Source organism: Cucumis melo, chromosome 6 (assembly GCF_025177605.1).
Source record: "Cucumis melo cultivar AY chromosome 6, USDA_Cmelo_AY_1.0, whole genome shotgun sequence".
In the NCBI taxonomy this organism is placed as follows: domain Eukaryota; kingdom Viridiplantae; phylum Streptophyta; class Magnoliopsida; order Cucurbitales; family Cucurbitaceae; genus Cucumis; species Cucumis melo.
Window position 1 is genome coordinate 6,673,305 of NC_066862.1, and position 14,202 is coordinate 6,687,506.

Here is a 14,202-nt window from a genome sequence, read left to right on the forward strand (position 1 = left end):
CAGAAAGCTGTCTTTGTTTGTCTCTACCACTCTCCAAATCTCCTCAAAATTACTTTTCTTTTTCCCTTTTTTTTTTTTTCTTTTAAATATAAACCTTATTCTTTTATTTTTTATATTATCAAGAAAATCAAATACCAAACCACAACCTCGTTAACCATGAAAATAATTAAGAATTAATTGATTTATTGATGGTTTTAATGGTTAAAATGGAAATAACACATTCAAGTCAACAACTAATCTATGCATTAATATTGTTAGAAGTATGTACATTATCTTATAAAAATTGTGAAGACTAAGATAGATATTAAAGATAAAAAAAAAGGGGAGGGGGGGGGGGGGGGGGGGGGGGGAGAAGTGCACTTTATTGTACTTTTACATTAATAATAACAATAACAGTACTTTTACTCAAAAACTCAACCAAATCATCGATTATCAAAAAGCTTTTGTTATTGGGAGAGTGAAAATTTTGGGGCAAAGGTTTTGGCTTGGGGATTGTGACCAACAATTCCACAAAATGGAGAATATTTTTTTACTACTCATCTAGTATTTATACTTCCCTTTTTATATATTATTGTCATTATTTTAAATTCATCGTAAATGATAAAATTGTTAAAAACATTTACAAATAAAGTATTTATCAATATCACCGATAAAAACTGATATAAAACTATAAACGTTTATCATCGATAGAATTTAGAATTTTACTGTATTTTATAAATATTTTATTTTATTTTCCTCTGTAAAATTGTTCCTTATTATTTTGTAAAAAAAGTTATTTTCAATGAACCGTTTTCAAAAGTTTCATAACAATGCGAACGCCAGTATTTGTATAAAAAATTGTCATAAAAAAACATATATACTAAAAGGGATTTATATGTTACTTTTGTTCTCTATATCTATATTTTTATTATGGTCAAGTGGATCCTATAAATGTAAAATATTGGTTTTGCTAATTTCAAAATTAAAAATATAAAAATTAAAATGAACATTTAAAATTAAAAAAAACCCTAAATAAATAAATAAATAAAAGTAAGTATATAAAGACTAGATTAGCAATTCAATCTATTCATAAATATCGTACAAACAACTTTTCTTTCTATTATTACAATTTTCATTATTATTATTTGGAAAGGGAAAAGTTTCTTTCTTTATTGGAAATCAGGCACTAATTAAGATGGAAAAGGGAAAGAATTTTTTTTTTAGGGTTTTAGGAGAAGAGATTGGAAAAGCCACCGAAAGAACCTTAGCCAAATTTGAAATGATTTTAACCATAATTTTCATTCAAATAATATCTTTTACACTATTCTTTTCTTGAAGTGCTAATAAGGGATGGGGAGTTTGAATCCAAGATTTCTCGATCTTCATATACATACATGTATTAATTAAGTAAGTTGTTAACATCTTTTATCTTTATTATTGAATATAATTCAATTAGCTGTTTTTTTTTATGTATTTGATTTCTAAATAGACCAGTAATATTTCAATAATTTTGTTAAAAAAAAAAAGAAAGAATTGTCTTCTATTTCAAAATAAAGTTTCTAACTTGTTATAACCATTTTTATTATTTTTTTTTTCTTTTGAAATTTGTACTCATTTTATCATGTTTTCTAAATGAAATGGTTAGGAATAAAAAAATATTAAAATTATTTATAAAATATATAATTAAGACTATGGGTTTTATTTTTAAGACTTAAATTAGAAGTTGAATACATAAATTGAAAAGAAGAAATCTTATTTACTGTAGTATAGTATATATAACATTTAATTGCGGTGGTTTAAAGACAGAGAGAGGAATTTGTTTTTCGAGTTATGGACTATATCTCCAATCCAATCCAATTCTATTTTATTATATGTTTTACTAGCTTTTAAACATATTTTTAAAATTTCAATGATGGAAAATGTATCTTAACTAATTTGTAGAAATCTCCCTAGATTTATTCTTATAAACAAAAAGATTGAAAGGCATATTTTTTAAAATCTAGAATTAAACAGTAATATTCTTCAAAACATAGACACTAGAAAAGATGATTTTTTGTCCAAACTCTAAAGTTATAACATTTGAAGATGAGATACTTATTATTATTATTATTATTATTATTATTATTGTTATTGTTAATTTAAAAAAAAAAAAAGAATTACTTGAATATAAGTACTTTAAATTTTGTTCAATCAAAGTCTAATTAAATCATAAAACATAAATTTAGTCTTCCAAATATAAACTTCAATATTTTTTTATCTAAAAAGGACAATAGATAATATTAAAAGAAAATTGATAAAACATAGACTAATTTTAAGATTTATTAAAAACTTATGTGAAAAGAAAATTAAACAACGAAAAGTATATATAAAAAATCAAAATAGAACAAAAATCTAAACCATATATTAACCGATTAGGGATGAATGAAGTGTCATAAACAGTATGCAAGTCTCATAATTGATAGTCACAATTAAATATCATTAATAAAACTAAGAATATATATATATATATAAAAGAATTTTAAAAAAAAAATAAAGTTGGAGTTGAATTGAATCAACCCTCTTTTAATGTAAGGTATTGTGAGGTTGAATTGGAGTAAAGTAAATGAGTTATTATAGTTATTATTTATATATATGTATATATGATGTGACAAAAAAAAAAAAAAAAAAAAAAGGATTAAATTCCAATGTAATTAATTAGACCCACAGCATGGTTGGGCTCAGAAATTTAAAAGCTATCTTTCCCAAGTTTCCTAAGACATAATTTAATGTACTATTTAACCAACTAAAATACATGTTCTCTTTTTACTCCCCATTCTTTACACTCCATCTCTTAATTTTTCCTTTATGCATATTAATAACCTTTTGCTTTAAATCAATTATGATGGTAGGACCCATGCTTTCAAACTATAATGTGTGTATGGGCTGAAATTACAACTTTAGTCAATAATATTTTTAATTTATTTTTCTTTTAATTCGCCTATGAGTTTTCGAGTCATCTTATATATTTATATATGTATCTCACCTATTCTCACGAGACATCATGCTTGTTCATCTACGACATTTGAATGTCATGGAAACTCATAGAAAATTTATAGCTTCTTAATTAGTTATTAAGACCATGTCCTTTTTGACCAAGGATTTGGAATTCAAATTCTCGACATTTTCCTGCATCTCCTGCAACCTAGCAACATCTTTCTTATCTTATCTTAAAACCTTATTAGAGCGAAAATTGTCTTCACAAACCAACACGAGTTATTTCAATGTTTTGTCTTTACTCACATCATAGGAAAATTTCAGAAAGTCACCAAACATGTAATTATTCCAAGCTAAACACGTTTAACTTTTGAGTTCTTATGATTAAGTCACAAAAAAGAAAAACGTACCTTGTTGAGTTTAAATAGTAACTTTTAATTCTTTTCCGTATTTCTTAACCTTACTTTCATGTTCTCATGATTTCTCTCATTCAAATGTGAAATGGTTCATTTATGTCACTCTCCTAAACTCATGACATTACAAGAAATTATCATACAGGTTTTTATAAGGGGGTGTATTTGGGGCAATGAATTGGTTATTATAATCTTAGGTTTTTATAGTTGGGTTATAATCGTTGGTACTTGGGGTAGATTATTTTAGTTTGAATTATAATAATATGTGTTTGAAGTATAAATTATTTTAGTTTGAGAAAAAAGATAGTAAACAATGTAGCAAATAACAAAAAAAGAAAAAAAAGAATGAAAGATGATAAATATTGTAGTAAATTGAGGGTTTTGAAACCGTTGTTGATTGTCGTTAACTTGAGAGTACCAAAATTATATTTACTTGAACAAGAGTTGATTATTATAAACTTTGCTCCAAACTCTTTTCTAAATAATTAAATTTACGTACACAAATATATGACGTTCCACAATATATATAGTGTATTCAAATTTGCTTGTTGTACATAAAACTTCAATTTTTAACATAATAGCTATTTCAATCACTGGTCAGTACAAACGTTTCAATCCTTATTCCCACTTCTTTAAAATTAGCATTTGAGACATGTTAGGTACAAAATAACTACTACAAAGTTTGAAATTGCATTGAAGTGTCATTAATTTAGTGTAAACATTAGCTCCCAATAATAACTTGGTTCAATCCCTCTTCCCTCGATTGCATAAATGGGGTAATTATTATATGCTAGTCTATGCAATATGAAAGTGCACTATATAATATATGTAGGGATAGTGCTACACATACAGAGGTGTATGGACCTCTATAGTTTGTTTTCAATTTTCATCCCTTTTAAAGATGTCTCCAAACCATTTTTTCAATCTAAGTTTTATTAGATAATACAAGCATTAGGTTTCAAAATTAAACAAGATTTTAATATTTTTAACAATTTTGTATCACTTTCATCGCTTTAAATGTTAAAAGCTTATTTTGAATAATAATTATGTAAGAAGTTTGAATCTATCATGTATGCCTAAATAAAGAAAGTTTATAGAAGTCCAAATAACTAAAAGGAATATGATTAAGGGTATATGTATGCTTTAGGAGGACTTGTTCTCTTCTAATTTTTTTCCTTTACTAAAGTTTTTATAATTTTTTTGTTCAAATTTTGTGGGAAAAAAACAAAATTTTAAAATATATTTCTTTTAACAATTTTAAAATTAACTCGGTTTAGCCAATAAATACTTAGTTGAATTGCATTTTTGTAGAGGTCTTACTGTACTAAAAATTAACTTAGTTTAATAATAATAATAATAAAAAAACTAATTAGCGACTAAATTTAATGCATTTAAACTTACAAATTTAATACCTAATGACAAAATTGACAAAATTAGCTCTGCCCTACACTTTTTTAGACACAGATGAATAATATTACCAAAATTCATAATATTTTTGGTCATTAATTTAAACCTCTTTACCTCTGCCCTAAACTTTGTTAGACACATATATATTTACCCCCAAGTGAAAAAAAATAATTTACAGAAGTAAAGGCAAATTTCCCCATAATCAGCTAAAAGTAAGCCGAAAAAGAAAAGGGAATGTTAAAAAGAAAAAAGAGAAAAGAAAGGGATAAAAAGAAGACATAAAAAATGATGATTTTGATGGAACTAAAAGATAAAGAAAGATTTTGGCTAATGTTTTATTATTGTGAATGATTACAAAATTGCAATCTCTCTTGGGGATAATTACACAGTTTAATCATTAGATTCTCTCTTTTTATTTCATTCTTATAGGCTCCAAATCCAACATTGTTCTTGCTTATTTAGTTCTAACAAGAAACCAATTAAATTAACCACCCATTTTAAAGATTTAAATATTTTATTATAATACATATAGATTGAATTTAATATTTAAAGTATCGTCCAGTTTTCATTAATTTCATGAAATTACATTTAAATTACATTTTTGAACTTTGAATTATATTTGAAATTGATGGTTTTCATTTATAGAATACCAAAAAATAAAAATTATAAAGTAGTTTTATATAATTATGTAACACTTAGAATTTTGATCAAGTATTTTATCAAATTTAAGCAAAATTGAAGATTCCGTATTCAGAAAACTGATGGCTATGGTAAGGGACCGACTACAGAGGCAATTTCGCTGCAGAGTAGCGGGCCGGGGCCCAATTCGTAAGTTGGGTCAATATTCAAGCCCATTGAAAGGCCCATTCTTTTTAGATATTACTGTCAAACAGATAGCAAAAAAAAGAAAAAAGGAGATGTACATATATTTTGTGTATAATTTTATTTAGTAAAAGTTGCAAAAACTGATACATCATAGGGGAGTTTATCACTGCTACCAAATGTAAGTAATTTTTTATTTATTAGTCTAAATATTATTTTAAGCGTAACACGATTGGTCCAAACCTAATTCAATTACAAAAATATTTGCACTATAAAATTTTGTTTTAGTAAAAAACCTTATGAGTTAGGGATTGAACTCATAAAAAAGATAGGTCATACCAAGCTTAAACTATACAGTGCGGTATATTTGTAGCTATTGAATCTACAATACAACCAACTAAATAATTTTAAACTATCGTGTAAATCTTTGGTAATTAATATTCACATTTTTAGTAAAGATATGCTGATGTTAGATTTTGTTTTATTGTTTTAAATATCCATAATTAAAAAACAATATATATGTGTGTATATATATCCTGTCAATTTAAAAGGATTGAGATTTACACTTAAAAAGAATGATTTTCAAAAAACTCTTTCAAACTACAAAAACGATAAAAAAAAAAAAAAAAAACTTTCTTAAAGGATTAAATCTTTTAGTGTTTATGTTTACTACAATTTAATTTTTTTTTTTTAAATTTTATTAGATTTATTTTAAAAAAGAAAGCTTTATTTTCGGATGAAATCAAATCTTATGATATAGATAGAGAAAAATAAAAAAAAAAAAAAATTAAAGAGACGAAATAATAGTAAAGAATAAAATAGGAGTATGAGTGATGGATGAGTCGTAGTTGTTGTTTATTTTGTTGTGTTGAGTTGTTGATTTGGGGACGCGACAATGGACAAATCTCCATATCTTCATCGTCCCCGTTTCCTCACAAGAACTAAGCTTCTCGCTTTTTGGACTCTCATGTTTCTCCTTTTCTTACTCTTCCTCTTCCCTAAATCACCTCCTCTCTCCCCCGATTCCACTCGCCGGGTCCTTCAAGGCACTACCCTTTGGGAGAATCGGATCCGCCTCTCCGCCCGCTCCCATTCTCGTCGAGTTTTGGTCACCGGCGCCGCCGGATTCGTCGGCTTTCATGTCTCCTTGGCACTCAATCGCCGCGGCGATGGAGTCATTGGCATTGACAATTTCAATTCCTATTACGAAACCTCTCTCAAGCGCTCACGCGCCGCCATTCTCGACCGTTCCGGCGTCTTCGTCGTCGAGGGTGACATCAACGACAGCGCTCTACTTATTAAGCTTTTCGAATTGGTTAAATTCACTCACGTAATGCACCTCGCGGCTCAAGCGGGTGTTCGATATGCGATGAAAAATCCCAGTTCGTATGTGCAAAGCAATATTGCGGGATTGGTGAGTGTTCTCGAGGTTTGTAAATCGGCTAATCCGCAGCCGGCTATTATATGGGCGTCTTCTAGCTCGGTTTATGGGCTCAATTCTCGAGTACCCTTTTCGGAGAAGGATCGAACGGATCAACCCGCGAGTTTATATGCTGCGACTAAGAAGGCTGGTGAGGAAATTGCACATACTTATAATCATATTTATGGCCTTTCCATTACTGGGTTGAGATTCTTTACGGTTTATGGTCCTTGGGGTCGACCGGATATGGCGTATTTCTTTTTTACTAAGGATATTCTGAAAAGGAAGACGATTAGGGTTTTTGAAGGGGCGGATCAGAAATCTGTGGCGAGGGATTTTACTTACATTGACGATATTGTGAAGGGTTGTTTAGGTGCGTTGGATACGGCGGAGAAGAGCACCGGGAGCGGCGGAAGGAAGAAGGGGAAGGCTCAATTGCGGGTGTTTAATCTTGGGAATACTTCTCCGGTGACTGTCAGTGAGCTTGTGGACAATTTAGAGAAGTTGCTGAACATGAAGGCTAAGAGATTGGTGTTGCCAATGCCCATGAATGGTGATGTTCCTTTCACTCATGCCAACATTTCCCTGGCTCAGAAGGAGCTTGGTTACAAACCCACCACGGATTTGAAGACAGGTCTGAAAGAGTTTGTGGATTGGTATCGTCTTTATTATTCAAATTCTAGGAAGAAGATTGTTTTGTAGCTCTAGCCGAGTCATTTTCAGAATTATTCTGCTAACTACAGTATTGTTTTTCCCACATCTTCTACTGATCGAAACTGATGGGTTGTAAAGTGGGAGAGTTCTAGGACATTTGTGTATTGATTTGATGTCTGGTTTGAGTTTTTTAGGGACAACGATTTTCACTAGAAAAAAACTTAGATTCTTAACCTTTTTTTGGGGTTCTTTTTCATTCACTTATCTGTTGATTTAGTTCTAGAGATGTACATTCTTCTAGTTCTCAGGACCAAGACATTTTAATTGATTATTTATTTATTTGATGACTTTCTTTGCTGCTTCTACTTTGCTCTACCATTTTGCTGGTCTTCATCTTTCTGTTTTCTTTAATATTTCAAGATACTTCCTTTTCTTGCATATTATGCCATTTTGAGCTAATGTTTTGTTCTGTAGCAAAAGGTTGCATTTTTTGATCTCATGCAGGGACTGATAGGCTTTTTGTGAAAAGTTTGTATTGGCAGATGATTATAACACAAGAATTGAACAAATATGTTGGACAAGAACTGAACTCTTATCAACAAAATATATGAGTTAACACTAATTGTACAAAGCCAATATGATTGACTTCGAGGTTTATGATCCCTTCTGCTAGACTTTTCTTGCCGAGTATTTAAGAGTATTTTCTTTCGGTTCTCAAATATGTTTGCAACTTGCAAGAACTCGAGATTTCTGAAACTTGAGTGTTATTAACCAAGTCCAGATGAATTAGATTTTATATTTTTCAATAACCATACGTTCAGATAGGTTTTCAGAGGTTGTTTGTCGATGGTTTGTGGTCATGGCGACATTATAATTAGAAAATTTGAAATTGTTCTTTTGACAACAAAGATGGGTTGCAGGTGTGCACGTCATATGTTTCAGGAGCTCTGCACGAAGGCAATTTCTAAATGGTTCTTTTTTCCTTTTTGAAACATATGTCTTATGAAATAAAATGGATGTTTATTTCTGGGGAGAAATTCTCATAAATAAAGCAGTTATGTTTTCTTTTTACAAAACACCCTAGGATGTTTTCAAATTTGGTTAGTGAAAATCGAATTAGGCAAAATTTTTAAAAACATATAAGATTTGCGATGATTTGAAATTGATTGCTAGAATCAGGGGTGAGTAGCAAGCGGTCGGGGTTGGTTTTCCGACCAAACCGACCACAAGTCGGTGCATATGTTGTAAAATCGATTTCAGGCGCTATTTCTAACAAAATCATCGGTCCGACAGTCGGCCGGATCGATAGTCGATCGGTCCAATTTTTTATTTCTTTTTTTCTTTCTACGTTTCTTATTTCCTTTTCTTTTCCTCCCTTTTTATTTTTTTTTCTTTTTTTCTTTGTTTGATGAGATATGAAATATATAGATTCAATTTCTCTTTTTCTTTGTGAATTTTCTTTTACAAAGGATTGTGGTTTATGGTTGGACCAAAATAAACTATTTTAAAAATTAATAATTGTATTGTTTTGTTTTATTTTTCTTTTTAAACCTAAACTTATATTATATTATATATATATATATAAATACATAGGTTGGTCAATCGTTTCAATTTTTCAATCCACCATGTTCACCGCTAGTTAGAATCTATCAAGATGCATCGCAAATGCCCAAAACATTCCCATTAATCGATTGTTTTATAATTTGGACATTCTCATACATATTGAAAGAGGTTACACATTTTAGTGCTTTTCTTCAAATATTTTTAAGTCTTATATATATTTTTTTAAAGGAAAATCGGTTATCTTTTCTAGATATTATATCAAAATCTTAGTAATTTTTTAAATATTTAAATGGATTTTACTTTAGGTTATATCAAAATTTTAGTAATTTTTTGAAACTTCAAATAGGACAAGTTTAAAAAATAATGTTTTTTAAAAGAATTAGAAAAATCCTTCAAATAGTCCCTAGGATTATGATATGCTCCAAACGTTTATCAAGTAAAAGTAGAAAATCAAACCAAAGCAAAAATACGAGTAGCAACTACTACAAAAGGAAGCAACGTCGACAAAAGCTGAGTTAATAGTCCACCCAAACGTAGACTATTATAATCCCTAGATTATTAAGATACCTAGATTATTATAATCCTCACACGGTGACAAATCACTCCTCGCCCCAAACACCCTCTAAGATTTCTTTGAAATATATGAGAAAAATAGAAAATAAGAGAAAACTATTGTAAGAAATAAAATGATTTTTGTAGGGAAGGAGATAACTTTAACCCAAAAGACTGGTGATTTTATCAAAAAAATTGTGTGCCGGCGGGTACATGGCTTTCCTCCCCAACAATATTTATTATTATTATTATTTAAAAAATGTAAAGTGGATGCATTAATTTAATTATTATTTAAAAAAGTCGAGATTTTGTTATTTGTTTTAAAAATGTATAACTTATTTCAAAAGTTAAGATTTTAGAAATGCATCCATCAAATAAAAATTCTATAAAATTTTTAATGAAACAAGAAGGTAAATACGGAAGAAATATAATTGTATACGATAAATTATTTTGGTAATGACAAGACTCATGAATCACTCTAGATACATACATAGTCACGTTGTCAATGAAGACACAACTCGCCAAAGTCGTGAAAAGATTTCACGATTGCGATGTCTAGTTGCGAAGTTTGAAGAAAGAAAATTAAAAATATATAAGTTCTGCTGGAATCTTGGTTAATTTTTATCAAAGATGAGCCGGGCCCCAAAACATAATCCATTAGTTGGAAATCTCGGTGGTCGAGAAATATTGTCAGAAAAATGAATTGAGAAAATATTATTTGTAAAAGTGCGAATTTTTGTATAATGAAAACCTAACTGCTTCATTTATAATTCCCCTTGTTTGTGCAGTACTAGGGTGTATGTCTGTATGATTCACACATTTGTTGTTTTGTGACGTTCTAAGTCTTTTATTAGACAGTGAGACTGGTGAGGTCGATGTAGATTGTAAGTATCTATTTAGCTCATATCATAAAATCTTAGAAGGGGTATCTTTTACTTCTTTTTGAGTAGAGAAATACATCTATTAATCAATAATTATATTTGTGAAGGTGCATGCGCGACCCTCATACATCCCGTTACAATTTAATTGACCTTACAGCAATTTCAAAAATAATTGCTCACCTTAGTAGAAATGTTTTAATGACAGATAGGATTGAGTAGGGGCCGCGCGAACGCAGGCCCCCACAGCAACAAATAATGACGTAGGCTCTGCTACTTTGAGCAGACCTTAGGCTGGCACCCCTCCTCATTGTGCAATGGAGGCCACCAACCCAGGCCATGGGCCTTCTTGATCGCCCAATAACCCCGTCCAGGTAAGTATGTTCTACGTTAACCACTCCACTTATATTTATACCCGCTCCCCCTTTCTCATCTTCCATTTTCTCCGATGTGGGACAAAACAAATTCATTTGCTGTACGGTATCCCGAGTCACGGAGAGGATCTTTCCTCTCCGAAAATTTAATTTACCACGAACTTTTCCTGTTATATGATTTTATTTAATTTTGAAAAGCTATATTACATAACTTAACACATTTGAAATAGTTTGCTTTCCCAACTACTTAGGAAATTAATTATAGTACCCATTCTTTATTGTAAAGTTCGGCTTAATAACCATTTTATTTATGAGTTCACTTTTCATATTTTTGTTACAATAATGATTCTGTTCTTGTTAAGGAGAGCATTCTTTTATGTCCAATTTTAGTGACCATTTCTTTTTATTATTATTATTATTATTATTATTATTATTATTTAAGTCTAACTTCTTGATTTCTTAATCACGGTTTGTTTGTCCATTTTAAGTAATAGCATAATTTTTAAAAACAAAAAGAAGAATTGTCACAAAAAAAAAAAAACTATTAACAAAATATAGTAATAATAATAAGCCATAGAAAATTAATAGTTTTGCTATAATTTGTACTTTTTTTTTTTGCTAGATTAAAAAATGTCTCAAACAAAAACTTCTTTTTTTAAAAAAAGATGTTTTTTAAAAAACCACTTTTTAATTTATCAAGACTTGAATTGATTTTTTAATTTATCAAAACTTGAATTGAATTTTATTAATAATGGTAGAACGAAAATAACAAAGCATGTAATCAATGGTTCATAAGAGTGCTAAAGACTTGATTTCCCAAAAGGATAAAATAAAAAATCAAATTGTTGCCACATGACAATTGTTTACATCAATTCTTAAATTTCTTTTGATCCTGGGAAAGGAGCTTGCTACTTAAATAGAGTTAAAAGAATTGGTTCTCCAACTTCTAAAGAGAAATGAGTTGAGCTCATTTGGCTAGTTTATATGTATGTCATCATAACGACAGACTCACCTAGACGCCATTTATAATTTTATTTACCTTTGAAACTTTTCTTCCTATATGTCCTTATTTATTCACCTGTCGAAGAAAAAACCAAGAAGCTGTGATTCGAATATAAAGAACCGTGATATGGATTATTGAAGCATTGCACATTTAAATCTGAATTAAGAAAGAATTCACACAGCTATAGATACAAAATCTGCATAGATAGAAAAATTAACATTAGTTCTAAAGCAAGAAAAATTTGCCAGGAATTGAAAACTCTATCAATGTCTTTAATTTCAACATATAATGGGAACAACTATTGCATTTAAACCCCAATGACCTGACAGGTATGTTCCAAACCCAAAAAAGTAACAGCTGTCTAATGAAACTAAAAATAGTCGAAACATGAAAAAGAGTGCACTCATTGATCGGCGATGGTGACCTCAACCTCCACCCCAGGTTCAATGGTGATGGAGGTAATCTGCTTCACTACATCAGCAGAGCTGAAAAGGTCAATAACTCGCTTGTGAACACGAAGTTCAAATCTGTCCCATGTGTTGGTACCTACAATCAAAAACCGAACAAAGAAATGATTTCACTAAGAATTGGCCTTAGATGATTTTTCAACATCGGACTCATATCTATAAAAACCAAAAGAATCCACCCCTCTTTCCAAATTTGATAGCAAATATTGAAATGACGTCACAAGAAATGAGTTCCCAAATGGCAATGGACCGCGATGAAGGGATATTACATATATTAGTTTCAAATCCACGAAAAGATGAACTTAAACTCAGAAGATCATAGATAAGTGGAAAACAAAATACCTTCACCACATGGAGATTTTCTGGTTGTGATGTGGAGAACTTTAGTGGGCATTCTCACTGGTCCCTTCACCCTCAACCTCTTGTCCTTCGCACCACGAACCAAATCGGCGCAGACTATTGATTAAAAATGACATCAAACAAACTAATTGACAGAAGGGCCGTAAATTGGACAACTTTGAAAAACCCTAAACCCAATTACATGATAAGCCAACTATGCAGTAGAAATCAATAGAGTGAGGATTAACAATGCACCAACATCCAGAAAAACAAACTACAATCTTAAGAAGTAATTTAACAACCCCTAAACTCGCGTTGGTCATTAGGCATAAAATAAGGATCATTCATCCATTTTATCCAACAATACTATCTCTCAATAATTTGTTCACGTGTTTACAATATTATATCGTATTCAATTCATAATCAGAGCATTGCAAGAAAATTACCAACCAATCATCCTCTACTCACTTGACATGAAAGTTAACAAACTAAACAAACGAAAACGCAGTCTCATTTGAGTCCCATATTCACTAAATTACAAAAGAAGAAGAAAAAAAAAAACAACAATAATCCAGCATGTAAAAGTGAATACCTTTCTCGAGGTTCTTGACATTTTTGGAGGAGAGTGTAATCCTGATCTTATGGATTTGCTCTTGTGTGTCTTCTAAGCCTGGCTTAGTTGGTTTCATTGCTGCGTACGCCATACTTCCTGTTTCCAAAATGAATCTGTTGAACCAACCGAACAGTGGTTTCAATATTGACAAAAAGAACTCAACCACAGGAAACAATTCCAAAATACAAGAAACAATAAGCAATGGAGATAAGAAAAATAGAGAAACCTGGGACGGCGGGTGCGAAGGAGATCTCAACAATTGCGTATCCAGCTGCCTCTGAAAGAAGGAGAACGAGAGTGACGATATTACAATTTATATGATTCGGGAGCTATTAGGGTTTTTTTTTTCCTTTCCTGAAAGTGGGCTCGGGTTCGATCATCGGTTTTTGAGGCCCACTAAACTTGGACCTTTTCTTAGCCCAAGTGCTCTTTAATTATAATTAATTATTAGTTTACAATATTTGCCTAACACTAAATACTACTTCACATTTATAAGCTAATAGGCAAATTTTGTAAAATACTTCAACGTTGATCCACTCACTGTCGGTACAACCAAAGATAGGGATGAATCTACCTCAAGAGAGTACAAAATATTGAATGTTAATTATCAAAATTCTTTTTCCCTTGTGAGTAAGAGTTTTGGGGGTCGAAATTTTGTCAATTACTCCGTTTTATTGTTTTTCTATGTCAAGTTTTTTTTTTTTTTTGTTTTTTTTTTTTTTGAGAATTTTTGTTGAGAGATGAG

At 30.3% G+C, this 14,202-nt stretch overlaps 2 protein-coding genes and 1 non-coding gene across 4 annotated transcripts; 1 reads left to right on the forward strand and 2 right to left on the reverse strand.

Moving 5' to 3' along the window:
* Positions 1 to 6,430: 6,430 nt before the first annotated feature.
* LOC103483998 (UDP-glucuronate 4-epimerase 2-like) lies at positions 6,431 to 8,031 on the forward strand. Its single transcript, XM_008440886.3, has one exon. It carries the CDS (start codon positions 6,490 to 6,492, stop codon positions 7,714 to 7,716), a length of 1,227 nt encoding a protein of 408 aa, XP_008439108.1. The 5' UTR covers positions 6,431 to 6,489; the 3' UTR covers positions 7,717 to 8,031.
* Positions 8,032 to 10,879: 2,848 nt separating this feature from the next.
* LOC127150097 (U1 spliceosomal RNA) lies at positions 10,880 to 11,043 on the reverse strand. Its single transcript, XR_007822114.1, has one exon. It is a non-coding gene; the product is annotated as a U1 spliceosomal RNA (small nuclear RNA).
* Positions 11,044 to 12,224: 1,181 nt separating this feature from the next.
* LOC103483999 (40S ribosomal protein S20-2-like) lies at positions 12,225 to 13,790 on the reverse strand. 2 transcript variants are annotated; one of them, XM_008440887.3, is made up of 4 exons: positions 13,684 to 13,790; positions 13,437 to 13,570; positions 12,848 to 12,961; positions 12,225 to 12,584 (listed from the first exon to the last, which is right to left on the reverse strand). In XM_008440887.3, the coding sequence occupies exons 2-4, from the start codon at positions 13,546 to 13,548 to the stop codon at positions 12,442 to 12,444; spliced, it is 369 nt and encodes a 122-aa protein (XP_008439109.1). In that variant the 5' UTR covers positions 13,549 to 13,570; positions 13,684 to 13,790; the 3' UTR covers positions 12,225 to 12,441. The 2 variants fall into 2 exon arrangements, with proteins under 2 accessions (XP_008439109.1, XP_050942633.1); XM_051086676.1 differs by having other exon boundaries at positions 13,437 to 13,553; positions 13,684 to 13,752.
* Positions 13,791 to 14,202: the final 412 nt, after the last annotated feature.

Bases quoted from the DNA above. Each gene is read 5' to 3' on its own strand.
- LOC103483999 (XM_008440887.3), bottom strand. From the start codon at position 13,548: ATGGCGTACGCAGCAATGAAACCAACTAAGCCAGGCTTAGAAGACACA. The intron at 12,962-13,436 runs GTATTCACTTTT...TTTAATCAATAG, and splicing joins TGTCAAGAACCTCGAGAAAG to TCTGCGCCGATTTGGTTCGT. The intron at 12,585-12,847 runs GTATTTTGTTTT...TTTTGATTGTAG, and splicing joins AAAATCTCCATGTGGTGAAG to GTACCAACACATGGGACAGA.
- LOC103483998 (XM_008440886.3), top strand. From the start codon at position 6,490: ATGGACAAATCTCCATATCTTCATCGTCCCCGTTTCCTCACAAGAACT.